Raw genomic sequence first — 18,928 nt, 5'->3', positions numbered from 1 at the left:
GATATGTCAAAATTAAACCCATTTTTCACTCAGAATACAGCAGACAGAAATGTTAAATTAAAAATAATGAGGACAAAGGAAAAATGAAAGCTGATGGTTGAACTTTTAAAACTAAAATGTTTATCAGGTAAACTAATATGCAGGCCTGCAAACTAAAGTTATTTGTATGACAGACAGGAAGAAGACTTGTTGTCTTTTTTATGTTTTAGTTTCCATCCCCCCACCTTTCCTTAGGCATGAGCAGCCCATGCAGATTAAGAAAGTTAAATAAAAATTCTTTGCTTGGTTGCATTCCAGCTAAAAATAGCTTAAGGATCTAGCCATGCTTGATTCAATTCCCTTATAAAAGCTCACTTTTTTTTTTTTTTTTTCACTTTCTCCCTGCAAACTTTTAAGTGTTCTGTTTGTACTGGCTGTTTTCACAGCCTCATTATGATTTGGGACTTAAAAAGTGTTTTTGCTTGGTTCTTATTTAAAGCTCTTTACAAAGATGTTTCTATAGTTAGGCATGTTTACTGAAAGATGATGTACCAAAATGGAAAAGACTGAGAGTGATCCGTCTTGATTAGAAGTATTTTTAATTGAATTAATTTACAATATATTAAATCAATCATGCGGAAATTTTCTGATTGCCAGCACAGTACATGCCTTGGAAATGGCAGTTCGGTGTTTATTCTTGTACAACAGGTGGGCCATAGTATTTGGTGGTAGAGATTTGGTTTTAGAGCTCACTTTTTTTTTTAAAGAGACAGTAATTCTCTTCAATTGCTGAATAATCTCAGTGAGACCATAAAACCGTTTCCTCAGTATATTTTACTGAGATTTTGATCAAAATATGTCTGTTTCACTGAGCTACTCTGTAACTGTGAAGGTCTAAGACAGTAAGGCTGTTTAATGTCCTAGAGTAAGGGCATTGGAGGGTAATAGAGCTGATTCATACTTTCATAAAATGGAAGTATATTGAAAGGCTAAAGTATTAAACCAAATGAATCCCAGGCGTAATTCCACTGACTTGTTTAGCTTTATAACTAGTATGAATTTCACCTATTAGGCCAATTCTCTTGGGGAAAGGAGACGCTCTGAAATAGCATAAAAGTCGGGGAGTTTATAAATCACTGTGATTGCTTTCAGGAGAGCTGCAGAAGGATAAAAATGGAGCCATCTAAAAATAGGAAGGCAAGAGCAAGTTGAGTGCTACAGTAAACCCTTCACCTGAGCGTAAAATTAATCCAAATCAATTACAAGGAAAAAGTTCTTAGTACGTACTGTGTTTAATCATACAGCCTACTTGCTTCTTTCATTGGTTCTCAAGAAATTGTGGTTTCGGGGTTTTTGTTTTTTTTTTTTTTTTCAATAATTTGAAATTTAATTTCAGCAGTGTTATTCAGTGAAGCAGGCTGTAGCTGGTTTATTCCCAGGAAATTTAGGGACAAGATGCTCTCAAATATTTATGCCACTATTCTGTGGAAGACTTAGGCACGCTTTTACTCCAGTCTCATATTTTTCTCACAGATGAGTAAATCTGAGACTTGCCCCACTTTCAGCTTCTGTGCCTGCAGAACACAGGCACGTGCAGATTTCCAAAGTCTCTGACCATTACCTCAGCCATGATCATCTTGATGTAGACAGATCACCAAGGGTCTGTACAGGCAGGTGTCTAATCCAGTGGAGATGAGTGTTGTCTCCACAAATCAGAGTTGGAAAAATCCACCTGGTGATGTGTTGTTGAGTGTTAGAGAGCATATTCCTACATCAGTGTCTTAGAATCATAGAACATACCGAGTTGGAATGGACCATAAGGATCGTTGAGTCCAACAGAGACTCCACACATAACTGCCTGAAATTCAAACCCTATGTCTGAACCCTCCTTGAACCCTGGCATCTGGGGCTGTGCCCACTGCCCTGGGGAGCCTGTTCTAGTGCCCCATCACCTTCTGGTGTAGAACCTTTCCTAACCCCCAGCCTGAAGCTCACTGACACAGCTCCACGCTGTTGCCTCGGGCTCTGTCGCTATCACCAGAGAGCAGAGCTTAGCACCACCTCTCCACTCCCTGTGAGGAGCTGCAGCCACCATGAGGCCTCCCCTCAGCATTCTCTGCTTTGGGTTGAGCAAACCAAGGGATCTCAGCCGTTGCCCATACGTCTTCTTCTCTAGACCCTTCTCCATCTTCATAGCCCTCCTTTGGACGCTCTCTGACATATTACGTCCTTATTTTGTGGCACCCAAACCTGCACACAGCTGGAGGAGAGGCTGCATGGTGCAGGGCAGAGGGAACAACCCCTCCCCTCGCTCATTGGCACCACAGGGTACAGCTGGCCCTTTAGGCTGCCAGGGCACACTGCTGGCTCACGTTCAACTCGCTGTCTCCTTTCTGTCTTACCAACTTTAAATGGAAAGAGCAGAAGCCTTCCAATTAGATAAAACTAAGTCCATGCATAACTAACTGCAGGATCAAAATGTTAATTTACACTATCAAAATATGCTTCAGTGAATTGTAATTGATTTTTATTTTAATCTGCAGGCTAAAGTATTCTGTGAATATAATCAGGAAGTCTTATGAATCAAGGCCATTATTTAAATTAGCGATAAAGCTGAAGGTAAACATATTTCTCAGAATTCAGTCTACTTTCTTGGTGAGTCATATGGGGTGAAACAGATGTTTTCCATCTGTAATTTCATTGAAATCAGTAAACTACTACTACTACTACTACTAAGATTGAATAGGTATGCTGTAGAGGATATGACCTGAGTCGAATTGTATGTATGGTGTAAAGTGAAATTAAAATGAAAAATTATTCATTTGATACTGAAGAAATATTGTAAATGAAGTAAAATAAATGCTAAAGCATAGGGAAAATATAAATGCAATGTACAGAGCAAGGAAAAGAGGTGGAAATGAGAATCTAGATTTAAAATTCAATTTCAGAAGAAAATGCAGAAAATGCACGAATTCTCAAAATGTAGCCTTACATTCTATTGACTTTACATCTCTGTGAATGTTAAAGCCATTGGGTTGTTGAGCAGTAGGAGGCTTCAGTGCATCAGGATGACTTGCAGGTCAGAGTTAGCTCAGTTCTGTTTATTTTAGACTTCACATGTCAAGTGGTTGTTTTCTTCCAGGGCTCACTTGGAAGCCCTCAGATTACTGTGAAAAACACAGCAGCCTCCATTGGCTCATCTTTTTCTGAGGGCAGACTGAACAAAAGTGATTTTCTTTCCATCATCTGTGATGGCCTAAGGATGTGGTTGAGACAAAGTTTTTTTGGACGAGAAAGTATCTTTTATTAGTTAGGTAAATGTCCTTGGAAGAACTTTTGGGTATACTAGTTCTCCTTCAAAGTGAGATGGTGTTTTAGAATTATCCTAAAATAGCTCTCTTATATTTATAAAGTCAAAGACATTTTACTAGCATTGAGCTAATAAAATAATATTTTAATACCTAACTAAACATTGATTCAGTTGAGCAAACACATTTTGCTTTCCAACATCTTATCCACTGAAGAATGCCAAATGCAGTATTTTGATTTGGATTTCCAGAAACATTCCTGGGTGAGCTAGAAGAATATTTCAGGAAAACCAAGTCATTTGTGGGTAGAAGAAGCAAAGTGAGAGACAGAATAAACTATAGGGAAAATAGTTATGCGGAGCTTCATGGTGAAACCGAAGAACCTGAGTTGATGGAAACCCTGAGAGCCGTGTCTTGTAGCCATCACCCCAGTATTTCACTCAAACACCCAAACAGCTACTGAACTGACATTTGCTCTTTGTGAATAGAGTGGAGTAGGTGCTAGCATCAACAATAAGCACTAGTGAATTATCTGAAGTTGTCATCATTTTGCCTTGCAATCTGGTTTTTAAAGAAGCTAGTCAAATAATAAAAAACTTGACCAATGTTAGATTTAGAAACTCCTTCATGAAAATAACAAGCAGGTTTGGTTGCAGTTTGCTGTTAAAGAAAATAAAATTAGCTTTTGCTACTTTGGTAGTACATTAGTTCTTTGATTACCCAATAAAGAGTTGAGAGTTAAGCTGGTGTAACTTTAAATGCTGTATTCAGAGCTGTATGAGCAATTAGCAATGAAATGTTAAATATCCCTTCAGGTTTTTCATTTTTTCCTTTAGAAGAAAAAACTGCTGCAAGTAATTATTCATCTGGAAATAGTGACGTTGGTCTGGAAACAGTGACTTCTCCTTGTGTGTTTGGCACTATGAAGTTAGAATGCAAAAAAAAAAGAAAAACAAATGTAGGAGTTTTACTTCAGCTTAAGGAGACAAGTTGGTGCGTAGATTTCAGTACACTTCAGCTCTTCCAAAACGTCCAGCAGGCATGAACTATACACTGCATCTCAAGAAAGGGTATCCTCTCCTATCTTTAGACAAAGAAGCATCATGGGATGCAATTGCAAAACTGTCTAAACACAAGTGTTTCCACATCAGTGAGGTGCAGTTGACCCTGAAAAGGGAAGAAATCCAGATGTACATAGGGTGCATTATTTTACAGGTACAGTCCAGCTCAATCTGAGGTTGGGTCTAGCACTGCCTAAATGAAAAAGTGTTTTACTAATGTACATAGCGTGTCTTTTAAGCTAGTGTAGATGTATTTATTGGAATTTCCATGAGTTTCGCTGAAGTAACAAAGGACAAAACATAGCCTTATGTAGTTTTATAAAGTGCTCATAAACCAATAAAGTCAGTACTTCAAATATTTGTTGTTATTCAAAAAACTGAAAGATACAGCTAGCAGGTTCAAAGGAGGAAGAATCATACAAATAGATAATGATTAATATGTTTTAAAATATAATTATGAAATGTTACCTAACCATGACAAAGATAATAAAACCGAATGTCAGCTTTCATTTGCATAAATAAAATTATAAAATGCTTCTGAGAGCTTGTATTGTTTTTTAATTGAAATTGTTACATGTTTAAAAGCCTAGGGACTTAGCTAGGTACTTGCTGCTATTCACACATTATTCCTTTCTCACTACCTAATGAGTAGCTGGAGAGAAGCACTGAGTTTCATAAAGGCAGGACAGCTTTTTCTTCAAACCTACTTCTGCTTCCCAGAGTCCCTCTGGAAGTCTGAACATACTGTAGACCGGGACCTTTCTCCCTAGTAAGTAGCTGCTGCAGAAGCTCACCTTGCAGCTACTTGTTCTTTTGAGGAGTTCACATAATGTCAGTTGACGGAGGCTATCATCGATACTACATCGTCAGTTAACAAAATGTTCTATCGTGTGTCATGTTAACAAAATTGTTTATGCTCCTAAAAATAAGATTTAGAAATCTGTAGTTAAGTGAACTCTTCTTTCTTGCACGGACTCTTCAGGTTTTCTGTATGTGGGCATATTTGGATAATTGTACATATAATCTTTTAAGCGAATAAATGCCTGCTTTACCGCTACCTAGCTAGTTTGCTGCTAATCTGTAGGTTCTGCTGGCTATGTACATCCTCCAAAGGAGCTGATCTTCTGAAAACCTCCCCAAATGTTGCTATTCCTGCCTGCATCCAACTTGCCATCCAGATGAGCTCTTCATTACATGATTTCATCCCTCTTCAGTAATTTTTCAGTCTCCTTCTTGTCTCTTCAGTTTGCCTCTCCCAATGTACAAACAAACACAGCCATAGTCTCCTATTTCTCTGTCATCCCCATGCTCCTGTCTTTTGCTTTCTGTGCTGCTTCAGCTTGAAGCAGTTTCCTTCCACAAGGAGAGCAAGCTGAGAACCAAATCACTCACTGACTCTCATAAAGAATACAGTACTGAGATGCATATGTGTGCTGGCTCTTATAGCTATGCATTCGTGTGTGCTTCAGGAAATGTCCCTGGGACTCTGGGGCCACAGCTATCAAAGGAAAATTCTCTCCCAAAGAATTCATAGTTCAGACACTGGGGAACAAAATGATGGGAGAATGTGGGGAAAAAAGTATGAAGTGAGCATGATGATAGCAACAAAACTAATAGTCTCTCTTGCCTGGTATTGACTGCCTTCAGCTACTGTCACTTCATTTATCGCTTGCTGTAGAGAACTTCTGATTAGGTTGTCAGTATCATGACCCATTCCCTTTTATTCCTTATTTTATTTCACAACAGGACATTTGTACCATTACTTAGCGCTATTATTAGTCTTGTAATTTGTTTTTCTGTATATCAGAGCACCATGCATACCCAGCATAAAACACAGCTCATAGTAAGCCTGTTCTACTCTATATGGCTTTGTAGAAGGTGAACCTTACTGTAGTATAGAAGTACAAAAGCAACACGACTGAAAAGTTGTGTAGCTTTTTCTCTCTTTTCTTTCCTGTAGTACTGGCTATGTGGAAGTGATCAGAAAATCCAATCAAAAGTATACCAGCATGAAGAATAAGAAAGCTCTCAATTATGTGTCACTTTTCCATCTCATTTAATTAGTATAGAAAGCGGTTTCATACCCTATGTGCCTTGTAATGTTGTCAATCTGTTTTACACCAGTCCTTTCAACTGCTGTAGCTATGCAAGTGCAGTAGATGGTTTTTAGGTATTGCGTACAAGAGAAAGTAGAGGTTAAGAAAAAATATTTTGCGTTTGGACAGAAGATGTTTGTGATAGTCCTTAATACTTAAGAAAATTAATTCTCCATATTGAGCCATTTCTAATGAAAACACAGATAAGATATATCTAGAAATTGTACCGAGGGGTAAAAACTGTCAGCTCCTCTCTTTATCCTGCAGCTTTGGCTAAGCTTTCAGATTCTGTACCCTAAACTGATGAGTACCTGAAAATATGATCAAGATCTTGGGCTTTGACTCAACGCTTCTGAGAGCATCAGGGCAGGAAATGAAGGAATTGTGTAATCTTGGTATCTTGGACTGACTAGTTTGGGACTAAGTGATAAAAATTGCCAGAAATCTCATCTGGGATCCACTTTTGCACATTATCAGATTATATTGCCCTGGCACAAGGAGGAAGGGTAAGTCAGATACCTAGAGCAGAAAACCGCAGCTTTGTGTCCAGCTGTGTACATTGCCAATAACCCTGAACGAAAACCTGTTATACAACATAACGAGCCTTCAGATGGTATATCGAGAATGTCATATGAGTTATGGGCCCCCAGCTGAGATATAAAATGCAGAAGGATCCAGGCATGTTTCTACACTGTAGATTCATTGAGACAGGAAATAATTTATTTTCTCTGAATGAGAAAACAGCTTACAAAATTTTGAGAGGACTTGAGCTGGAGATGCCCTGGAATACCTGAAAGGTACTAGAGGGCCAAATCTATCATGGAAAATTAAAAGGAACTTGTTTCAATTTCAGTGATATATTGAAAACCCTGAAAGCTAAAGAATTTACTTCTTTGCCTAAGTCCTTCATTTTTAACTTTTATATACTCGTCTGTATTTTTTTTCACCTTGCCATTTAAGAAATCTATAAACCCAAAACAGTAAAGATTTCTGTTTTTGATAAAGGTATGCTACACATGTGGTCTCCTAGCACCAGGCATAGATATGCATGATAAATCTAATTGGAGGGGAAAAATATGAAACAGAGATCTTCTCACAAAAAATGTTATGTAACAGCACAGGCTACTATTAGTCATTGTCATAATCTCTGAGCTGTTTTCATTAAAATCATGACTGTTCTTAATTTTTTCCCTTTCTTTGGCCCAGTAGTACCTCAGCATTAAGTGTGAGGATTACATTAACACACATAAGAACATTCTTATTCTGATGTCTTTGAGAAAAGCAGCAAAGCCACCAGGATGCAGCAGCACCAGAAGAGGATGTGAAAGCATGGCAATTGTATAGCAAGTGGTTTTCATTTGAGTTTTACAGTGAGAAGTACTTCATTCTATTAAGTTTTCTGTTTTCCTTACTGAAACACTTTTGCAACTGCAGACCTTAAGGGAAAAGGTGCTGGAAGTAAACTCTTACTGCTTAAAAGTAAAGAAAGAAAATAAACACAGAATACTGAAAAGCATCTTACAGCACGAGACCATCAAGACACAAAACTGATCAATCCAGCTCTAGCAGTGTTACACAGCTACTGTGTTTTGTGGATGCTTCTGAGAGATTTTCATTTTTTTCCAGTCTATTCTCAGTAATGGTCATTCAAAAGGAACAATATTTGGGAAGTGCACCATTCTGTTCAATACTGCAGACAAAGACAGAGATCTAAGAGAAAAGTTTCCAAAAAGAGAAAAATGTGTTTGAGTGGCAAGGACTGATGTGTTTGATTGTTCAGCCTCCTGTGCAGAGCTCCAACAACACCAGTGTCAGAAACATTTTTGACATTTCCTGAGGAATAGTTTGTTCTACTAGAGAGAGCAAAACCAGTATTTTCAATCTGTGTAAGACAGTGAAAAGATCAGAGAGAAAAAGATCCTTCACAAACACGTATGGTGATGATTTATCTACTTCCTAGCAGAGAGGATGAGGAAGAGACAGCGCTGACATTTAACGTGGATCATAGTACTTGTTACAATTGAGCATTGTAAAGCATTTTTCCCTTGATCCTCAACATGAGTTGTTTCAGGAGAAGCATTTTTTCTTTCCCTTTGTCATTTATTTAAACAAATTCTCATCAGCTTCTGTGACTTGTCCCTCAAAAGAGACCGACAATGCTGCTGACAAAGGAAAACTCAAAGATTAACTGTCTCACATAGACAAAAACATGCTGGTAGTTTTCTTTGAGGAACTTTTTTGCTTATGAATCTTTTCTTCTGTTGGTAGCCAGTTTGCACAAGCAGAGCACTTCCTACCCCCTTGTACACGAGAGTGGTCAGCTGTGCAGCTGCGTGGTCCTGCAGGCATTTTGGAGGGCTATTGGAGAAGTTTAACTCCTCACTCCTGAAAACCCCTTAACACTGTGTCATGGCCCAGTAATAATAACCAAGTTAATCTGGTGCCATGGAGTACTGGTAGAATACTTGATGGCATAGTTTTTGTAATTTATCATGACAGCCCCTTGGATTCTAGTTTAAGTAGGAGAGCTTTTTTGGACGTCCACCTGGCTTCCTCCTGTTGACACTTTGCAAACAGCCACCTTCCCTGTGCGATTCATGTCCCACTCAGTACCTTTCTGTGTCTGGACCACATGGGTCTTGCTGTGATAAAATAAGAGAGGCAGGGAAGCAGGCAATCTTTTGCTCTAGCAATCTGTCACTCTTCTTTTACAACTGTGTGCCAGTAGTGTAGTGAGTGGTAACATGGGAGGAACATGACAATAATTTAGAAGCTGAGAGAAGCAACTGCATGCTGGCATTGGCAAGGTATGTGTACATTTATCTTGGGTAAGAGTAGAGAAAAATGAGTGCAGTGAAGCTGCAGGAGATGTTGCCAGCAGGAGGAATGGCATTGGGAAAATTGCAGCCTTGCACACTGTGATTATTATTTACCCTGTGAGGAAGCAAGAAAAGTGCTAAACATAACACATGCAAGAAGATGCCTGCCTCAAAAAGGTAGTTTCTTCCTGAGGGAAATATTAAAAAAATTAAAGCTAGAAGCAGATAAAGAGCAAAGGAACTAAACTATTGTAAGACAGCAGAATGAAACTGAACTAATTTCTTAGAATTGAAGAAAGAAATGGCATTTGGCTATAGTACAGTAGAAAGATATTTTTGAATATGGTCTGTTGAACCTTTGGAGTTATGTTTTGATTTATATGAATGTAAATGGACCAAAATTTTGATTTATATCATCAATTATAAGCCTACTGGAGTAGTCCCTTATCTTTGGAATATATTTGGACAGTGTCCTGTGTTCAGACCTTTCCTGTCCAAATTAGAAGCGTGCTAGCTCAGTGAGAAGCCCTTGGCATTTGAACTCAGCCTTCTCCTCATCTCTGATACCTGAAGTTTGGTACAAAAAAAGTGAAGGTGAAACTTTTAATGGTAACTGCTATTCAGAAGACAGTATACTTTTATTATTTTTAGATAGCTACATTTGAATTATGCCCACCAGTCTGACAGATGATGGGCTGATTTTCTGCCCAACAGATGTTCCAAGATTTGTCTCTGCATGCTTTTTAAATCAAGTACATAAATCAAAATTCACGTACATGGAAGCAAGTCAGACTGTGTCCTTCATCATCTTTGCCTTGTGTTGTGCACAGGAGGGAGATTACATCAGGGAGAAAATGAGAGCCTGGGGGGAAAATGAAGAAAAAAGAAAAAAAAAACAAAAACAAGACAGGCTTGAGAAGGTCTTTGCTGTGTCTTAATGTCAGTCTGTCGATCTTTAAATGAGTAGCAGTCAGCCCAGAATCGTGTTGTCCTACCAACTACATGACCTGAACTGAATGTGCAAGCACTTTGGCCATGCTGATATTTTGTCATTGGGAACGAAGCTTAACAGCTTTATCCAGCAAAGGAAGATGCTGAGTGTTTATTGTTCTGAAGTGTAATTTACAGTGTCTTGCAAATCTGAAGAAATATATTTTGGACACCTACAGTTAAGTAAATATGAACACTCAGAAAAAAAACAAAACAAAACAAAAAAACAAAACAACCCATGAGACTGTGTCCGTGAATTTGGATTCATTCTCCTTATTTTGATATTTCTTGTAAAGTGTCAAGCTCATTCATTTTAGTGAATACACAATATAATGCTGTATCTAAATCAGAATTGTGATCCATATATTTTGTATATTTTCTCAACATTGGATGTTCAAATTTTTGTATTGCTTCAATGTTTTTGTTACTTGTGCAAAGGATTCATTTGGACTTGATCTAACTTTTTTCACATAAGATGGGAACTTCAAAATCTCAAGGTCAGAACCTTTAATCACTGGCTTTATTTATAAAGTTGTTTATTTGCATCTTTCAGATGTGGAGATTTTACTCATGTCATCATTTCCTGCCAAGGAGGATTCATTTATTTTATTATTCAGTATTCAGAGATATAGAAATAGTTAAGAATATTTATTATTGTAGTTGGAGTATCACACATGAAAAGAAATTTGAGAGAGAAAAGGAAAATGCTCTTTGTTGTTGATATACAAGGGCAGCATCAGTAATTGAAGTGCTGCTGCTTCGTTCTTACACATCAGAATAGGTTATGTTTGATTTAAAGGTCTGCCTCAGTTTTTCTATCCATGAAAGGAGAGTACCAATAATTTCCAACCCTAGCAGAAATTTAGAATGGTGATTGTGATGCTCTATTTCTTACATGAAGAACAGTAAAAATGGAACTTTGAACTTTGCTTATCTAATTCTTATTCTAAATACAGGCAGTCATCAGTCAAGCTGGTAGTCTTTCATCAAATGGGTCTCCAACCCCATCTGTATACTTTCCTACATAATGTGCTGACTATAGCTTCACTAAGACTAAAGACAACATTCCTGTTGCACTCTACACAGAACTGCACTTATTTGAGCAAGTATTGTTTTTGATTGAACAGTTAATGGCAAATTATTAGGAATTACTCTGTTAATTAATGGAAGTCATTATGTACAAATCTGGTATGATAGCCTTTTGTGGTACTTAATAAAACAGAGGTAATAGAAGTTTTCTCAAACTCCTTGCACGCTACATGCAATGAAGTATCTGCCTTCTGCTTCAAGTGCTCTCACTTCAGCTGCTGCCCTGAGGTGTGATCCTTCACACATGTCTATGCCTTAACCAAGGCCCATTTTCATCAGCAGGAATTTTCACATTCAATTCCACGAGCTTTGAGAAAACTTAGCACCATTGCTTCTGTTAAGCGCAGGATTGCGTTATTTATTCAGAAAAGGCACATGCATGAGCTGAAGTTAGACCAAACTAGTTATTTGTGTAGGAGCAGAGGAAGGCAAGTGGTTTGGTATTTGCAGGGTAAAGAAATCTTTTGCAGATTTTTATTTTTAGTTTGTTGAGAGGCCATTTTATACAATTTACTCCCTGTGAAAGGAATTTGTTGTAAAAACATCCTAAATAAGAGTCCAAACAAGATTCCTAATAAAGAAAACCTAATGGTTCACGGAGACAGTATGACTAAACAGAGTTTTAGTTCCCTTCCCCATGGCAGTGTGGGAAAAACCACTTGAAAGCAACACTCGGGTGGTAAGAAGCCACACAAGTGCCTGACAGAACAGTCTGTTGCTGACCTTATCTACGTGTTTCCTGTAGGTACACAACTGCTCATTATGCTCCTCAGTTGTGCAAATGGCACCATAAAAAAATGCACAGATGTTCTTCTCTAAGGCTTTAGCACCCAGCATTGAAGTACATGGCTTTACTAAGAAAAGACCCTCTGGGACAAACAAAGCCCATGGCTGTTGTGTTGATCTGGTGATTAGCATCCGGACTAAAGAAGCAGACCTGTTTCATGTTCTGATTCCAGGCTATACCTTTTTTGTTCTATTTGTTCTACCTGCAGATGTTGCTATGAGGAAAAGAGTCAGCAATGACTGATGTGGAGCCCCTGGTGACAGACTTCGCAGCATCGGGCAGGGCAGGCCGCCGGAATGCCTTACCTGACATCCTGGGCTCTCCTGCTGGTGCCGGGACCTCAGACTTGCCGCACAAACTGGCCGAGCTGTCTGTTTCAGAAGGTAGCACCTGTGTGTTTCAGAAGCGGGCATCTGCATGTAGCCATCCTTTGCTTTCTCCTTAAGACTTCTGGCACCATGTAATTTTGATGTCAATACCAATAGTTCTTTCTTCATTCAGGTTTAAATTCAGTCTTCCGAAGTAGTTTTGTACTCCTAACAAGACAAGTTAATTTTAACCCAGACTGAGTCTGCCATATCCACCCACAGACTCACTGTGCAGCAGTCTGGGGAAGGGTGCTGGGAACTGAATGCTGGCTCACATGAAGAAAAGAAACCACAGTTACATTGCTGGACAGCTTAGCAAACCACCATGCCAGCTATTAATTAGAGTCTCCTCCTGCTCAGGGATAGCTTAGCACAAGACAGTAAGCTGTGCTACTGATCCAATTACAGCTATCATTCTAACTTAGAGATAAAAATTAGGAGTGCTAAGTCCTCCTGCTAAGCTTCAGACTTTGCTGTCTGAGATCAGTGCTGCATTTCTGTGCTGATCAGTGCTGATGAAGTGAGAATAATAGGTTGCCTCTGAGCATGGGTTGCTCCTACTTTTTAAATCTTGATTTGGAAGAATATTTTTCTTCTCATGCCTGCCGCTGCCAAGGTTGGTCCCACTTCCAGAAGCAGCAATGGTCTGCAGGCAGCAGAGTAGGAGGCAAGCCTGTGCTGAAGGGTGGAGGGCTCATGAATTCCAACTGAAATAGGTTACAGGAAAATTCTCAAGCTCGAAGGGTGTATATCATGCTTCTATATTACTTGAAGCAGTGTTGAATTTGCATCCTCTTAAAGCACCATAAAATTGTGGGAAATTTTTTGATTACAAATTGTCCTTGCTTTGATCATTTCATTTATATTCATGTATTTGGGCTTTTGTAATCCAAGCCCATCTGGGGCCTGCTGAAGGACTTCTGGTGGTGAAAAAGAGGATAAGTAGAGACTCACTTCCAAGAGGAATGAGAAGAGAGACTGGATCACAACCTCCTCTCTTGAAAGGAAGGAAAAACATTATCTGAATGGGTGCTGGAAGGAGGCATTAGTTCTGCAAAAGGAAAGGCCAAGGATTTATGAAGAGGAGAGGACAGACATAAAAAAATGAAAGCCAGCAAGGACAGTTATATATGCCTAGGTTGAAGGGCAGTACTGAGGAGAACTGGGGGAATCTGGAAAAGCAGATGGAAGGGCACTGTGTTAAGAGTGCACACAAGGTTATGCAGGTCAGTAACAGCAGATGAGAAGCAGTTCAGATTCCTTGAATTTGAGACGTCCTTGCAGATGTCCTCTTTCTGATGTATATGATAGCAGCACTGAAAATCCATTCCAAAGTATAGACAGGCAATTAACATTTAATGCTTTCATTTTCAAGTATGTTCTTTTTAATTCTAAAAAGCTCTTCCATTTGGCACCATTGCACACAGTGACCAGGGGCCACGTTCCTGCAGTTGGGAACTGTTTCCCTTGTCAAAAAGGAAGCAGGTGGGAATTTGACACTGTGGAAGTAAAGCTCTTGGACTGGGAAGTCCAACCCATTGGAATATTCATTGCTATGCTATGAATAACTAACCTTTGTATTGCTTAGAGCAATTAACCGTGAGGGGCATACATAAAACCATGTTAAACAAAGCTCAAAAAATACAACAGTATAGATAAGTTCCTCATGTTTGTTTCATTTTGACTCTGGAAAATTGGAAATAATATACTTTTTAAGGCATGGAAAAATTTTCTCTGATACATTTTTTTCCTGCATAAAAGTAAACATGAAAGAGTGAGTGTCGTCATAAAAGAAATGTTACAGCATAAGATAGTAGAAGTACTCCAGACAGAGTAATCCTTTCCTGGTGCTCATCCAAGTGCATTAAGAAGAAATGAAACACAGCTACATTAGTTTGAGCAGAATGTACCAGTGCTTTCTTACAAACAAAAGGAGATTTGAGGAACAATTCATAGCATGGAATTATCCTTTGCTTTTTTTCATTGGCACATACCTGCACCAGAGCATGCCCAGAAGGAGTAATTGCTGTTATCAGTAGTTTGCAGTCATGATAATAAGTGAATGCAGGATACAGCTAGACACACTGTGACTAGTGGGCACTGCTTGGGGCTTTTGTGAATTGGGAATTCCGCAAGCATCAAAATGGGAATTACAGCCTCATTTTCTTGTCAGTTAAACTTCCAATTGGGCAGCAAGCAAAATTAGGAAAAGTCATCGAAATAAAAAGAAAGTTTACAAATTCAAATGCTGTGACTGGGAAATTCTTTGTTTGTGATACATTTGGGACTGTAATGGACAAAACTTGCTTGTCTTTGGATTTAGCAATAAGCTGTTAAAATGAAAGCCACTGCCAGCTCAGAACGAAGAGGTTGGATAAATGAGAAAAGCAGAGAAGATAGAACATGTGGCTATATAAAGCATGCCCTATTTTTTTCTGGCGATCCAAAAGATTCAGTGAAAACTATGGGGAATGGTGAGGAGGGCTCTCCATCTTGCTTCACATTTAGCTAATGCTCATTGGATCATACATTTCCTTTCCTTCTAAAAAGCTGTCACTTGCTGTCAGAGTGAAAGGTCAGAAACGGGATTTGCTAATACCTTCTGTCTGGTTTAGAAGATAAAAGAGACTTTGCATATATTCTTTATGAAAATGCAAGGACCATTGCATACAAATTCCTGTGCACTCTGGACATTCCACTAAATTAATATTCACTTTGAAATGAATGGAGATGTTTTGGCATCAGCTATTTTTCACAGAGCTCAACTCTGACAGGAAGGCTATTTGTACCCTACCCACCTCTGCTGATGTGTTAGTTTTGGAGAGTTGATACTTCCCAAAGGTGGTCTGATGGGAAGCCATAGTGGAACCATATTAAACAATCATAGAGTCATAGAATAATAGAATCATAAGATGTCCTGGGCTGAAAAGGACCTCAAAGATCATCTAGTTTCAACCCCCTTGCTATGTGCAGAGCCGCCAACTACTAGATCAGGTTGTCCAGAGCCACATCCAGCCTGGCCTTCAATGCCTCCAAGGACAGGGCATCCACAACATCCTTGGGCAACTGTTCCAGCGCGTCACCACCCTCTGTTGTGATATCAGTTGATATCACATAAAATTCCAGGATTAGAGAAGAATCTGCAAAAAGTTTGAGAGTAAAGAGGTTATACTGACCTTCTGTAATCTGCTTTAGGGGTTTGTTCTGCTAATAATTTATGTTGCTTGGTGAATATAATTCTAGGTAGCTGTGTATAACTCTCTAGATACACAGCAGCTTAGCACCTGTAGCACCTGTGCTGCCAAGTAAGACTTTGGATTTCCTCTTGCAAATTCTGTTTACCCTGTCTACAAAACTCCACTAATATAGGACATCAAGCCCCAGAGGCAGACAATAGAGGACATGACTCTGTAACCCGTTCCTTAACAGTCCTGTGCTATGTAATACTGAAGAATGTCAAATAACTGAGTTCTTAATTTACCAGTGTTAAACTATGAAGCTGACAAACCAGAGGCTGTTGCAGACAACATCAAGCAGTTTATTGTGTAGAGTGGTGTAGATGTACTGTGGTAAGCGGAGACTAATATATATAATATTGTCTGTTTGTGGTGTGTTAATGACAAATCTCCAGGGAAATTCCTGAAATTTCATCTCTTAGATTATGATTGTTAAATCAGATAGAAGTTGGAAGATGATACAATCAGATTTGCAGAAGCTACGGTCTGTCTTAGGTCTGAGTACACAAGCTGTTTTGTTACCGTTGCTAATGCTATGTGAGACTTGAGGATAATGTGAAAATAATTGTGCTTTGCAAGGAAATCAAGGCAAGAGGAGTTCTCACTTCTCAGTGAGAGAATATGGGCTTCAAAAGAGACAGAGCAGAATTCCACATATCTAATGATGACCATGACCATGAATCAGTTCTGCTGGTGTGCTTTTATTTGTACTAGCTATGTCATCATTCCATTCTGATCTATGAAAGAGTGAACTTCAAAATCAGAATTTAAAATATAATATATATATATATATATACACACACCCTCATCTTGAGAAAGAAAAGATTAATTCTGCTATGTTTTTAGTGGCAAAGAAGATCATACAAATAATGGGCGTGTTAATAAAATGTAATGTTCTCTACCAGAAACCAAATGGTGCTCAGAGGAGTGCTATAGTCTAACTTGACTTTGAAAACAACTCAGAAAAAAAGAAAAGTTATATCTGATCTGATGCTTAAAATTGATCAGAATGTGCAAGGAGCATGGAAATCAGCACCAATAGGAAATTGTTTTTGGACAATGTCTATGCAGGTTCTTTATCTTTTGAGTTTATCACTCTTTCCTTAGCACCCATGAGTTTGGTAATAAAGAGCCAATAGAAGTGATCGATAAGCCCAAATATTTGACTGTAATTAAAATGCTGTAAGAATGTGTGCATTATAAAAGTTTAATTATGTTTTTTCTAGATGAAGGAGCAGAGGGTGGAGAAGTATCATCATCCAAAGCCCTGCTGGAAAGTCAAGAGGCAGAAGGAAAGAGCAGCAATTCCTAATACCTAAGGACTGCTCGACTGATGAAGCCTGTCGACAGACTTTGCAGAGTTTCCCTGTGTTACCTAATTTGAAGTGTGGTAGCAACTGCAGCAGCACAGGAAAGACTTTCGTGACACATTTATATCTAGATAGCTTTAATATGGAACTACTGGTTTTTCTGCTGTCGTTCATCAGAAACAATGTTCTACACATCCAAATGGGAAGAGAACTAAAGAATGTATCTGTTCTGCTTTTTTTGTTTGTTTGTTTGTTTTTGTTTGTTTGTTTTTAATGATTACTTTATTCATCCAAACTAATCTTCTTTGGCAGTTTTAATGAACATAGATAGCAGATGTACCAGGTAATGATTACTTTAAAATAAAAGTCCTATTTCTTAATTTTCTAAAATAGCTTCTTTGTTACACAGAGGTGTATTCGCTCTCCTTTAAGATAATAAGTATGTATTAGATTACAGACCTAATCTGCAGTATATCTTCAGAGATTTTTGTTCTCATTAGGTATAAGTAGATGGATGTGACAAATAGGAAAACTAACTTTTTTTTCTCTCTTCTTCCTGACTTCAAAGCATTTTGTTTAGAACCTAAACTACCAGTGTTCATTTTTGAAGTCTCTTTACACTCTATTTAATTATGGCAGATCATCTCATCTATCCCACTCCTAGCAGTCTTGCTATTTCTGTCATTTCTGTTTTCAGGCTTATTATTGTAGCTGTTCATGTATATCTGAAATAAAATAGCCAAGTTTGTAAGTGATTAAAACTGTTCATCTCACTATGGAAATTAAACAGCTATCATATTTTCTGTCTTCTGTTGAATTTTTGATGTTTCTTTTATATGACAAGACTGAAAACCCCATACTTTATCTCATTTTTGCTTTATTGTTTGCTCCTGATGAAAGTGTTGCTGTGATTTTTACAGAGTTTTATCTATTGAAATGCTTTAGTGTGTGTGTGTGTGTGTGTGTGTGTGTGTGTGAGAGATGAAGGCCGTGCTCCTGAAACTACCCAGCATGCAGTCCTTCACTGTAGGAATCCAAGATTTGTGCACAGACACCCTTACTGCCGTCTAGAGCTGTGGCTGTTTTTTGTACTTTGTGAGACTTGACCAATACTGACAAATGATTTTGTTTACCCACACAGTCTCTCTGCTGGACTGGGGCAAGATGGAGGAAGTGTCCCACATAGGCACATCACACAACTGACTGATATTCCACCTACAAAATATTTGTGAATTTTATGGCTGGTGGACATCTTGCAAGAAGCTTTTCTACACAGCTACCATTCATAATAAGCATTTGCATTTACTAATAGGCTGTCTTTTGGGGACCATTCAGTAAAGGGTAGATTTTATCCAGCTGAAGCAACACTGGGTTCCCTCCAGCTATCTGTGCTCATTCAACATGTGCAACATCCCAGAATTACTTTCAAGTTTGGAACAGGAAATAACATACTCCACTGTAGCAAAACGGGTGGCTTAAGACAGGCTGAAAACCTGAGCTAGCAGAGGACAAAAGTTAAAAACCACAATGGATGAAAAATTAACTGTTTGTGGTGCACACTTTTATTCTGTGTTACAGTCCTTTTCTTATACACCAGCCTCCTTTATAGCATCAGGACACATGAAATGTTCAATTTTCAGAAGTTAAGATGATCCAATGGGATTCAAATAGTTGAGTATTACTGAAGCAGAATTCCTTATACGCTTTAAGTGGAGCATATGTTAAAGTGCTCTTCTGGGTCACGGCCTATATTGAATTCTTCCTTCACAGTTGCAGCACTGGATATATTTAGAATTTTCTCTTACATTAAACAGACACTAAAATTTGGGTTACAGGAACAGATACTTAAATATTTTTCTACCTTGAAAAGCTTTGAAGGCTTTTT

At 38.5% G+C, this 18,928-nt stretch overlaps 1 protein-coding gene across 3 annotated transcripts in view; it reads left to right on the top strand.

Moving 5' to 3' along the window:
- The window catches only part of PKIB (cAMP-dependent protein kinase inhibitor beta), a 53,325-nt gene extending 35,465 nt beyond the window's left edge, over window positions 1-17,860 (top strand). For all 3 annotated transcript variants that reach the window (XM_085217388.1, XM_085217389.1, XM_085217390.1), the window contains exons 2-3: window positions 12,338-12,512; window positions 16,960-17,860. In XM_085217388.1, coding sequence (XP_085073514.1) covers window positions 12,365-12,512; window positions 16,960-17,045 — 234 coding nt within the window. In that variant the 5' untranslated portion in view covers window positions 12,338-12,364 and the 3' untranslated portion in view covers window positions 17,046-17,860. The remainder of the gene's footprint in view (window positions 1-12,337; window positions 12,513-16,959) is intronic.
- The last annotated feature ends 1,068 nt before the right edge of the window (window positions 17,861-18,928 follow it).

The sequence above is a fragment of the Meleagris gallopavo genome, chromosome 2 (genome assembly GCF_905368555.1).
Source record: "Meleagris gallopavo chromosome 2, MGAL_WU_HG_1.1, whole genome shotgun sequence".
NCBI lineage: Eukaryota > Metazoa > Chordata > Aves > Galliformes > Phasianidae > Meleagris > Meleagris gallopavo.
The sequence above is the reverse complement of the archived record's forward strand: the minus strand, read 5'-3'. Positions and strand labels throughout refer to the sequence as shown.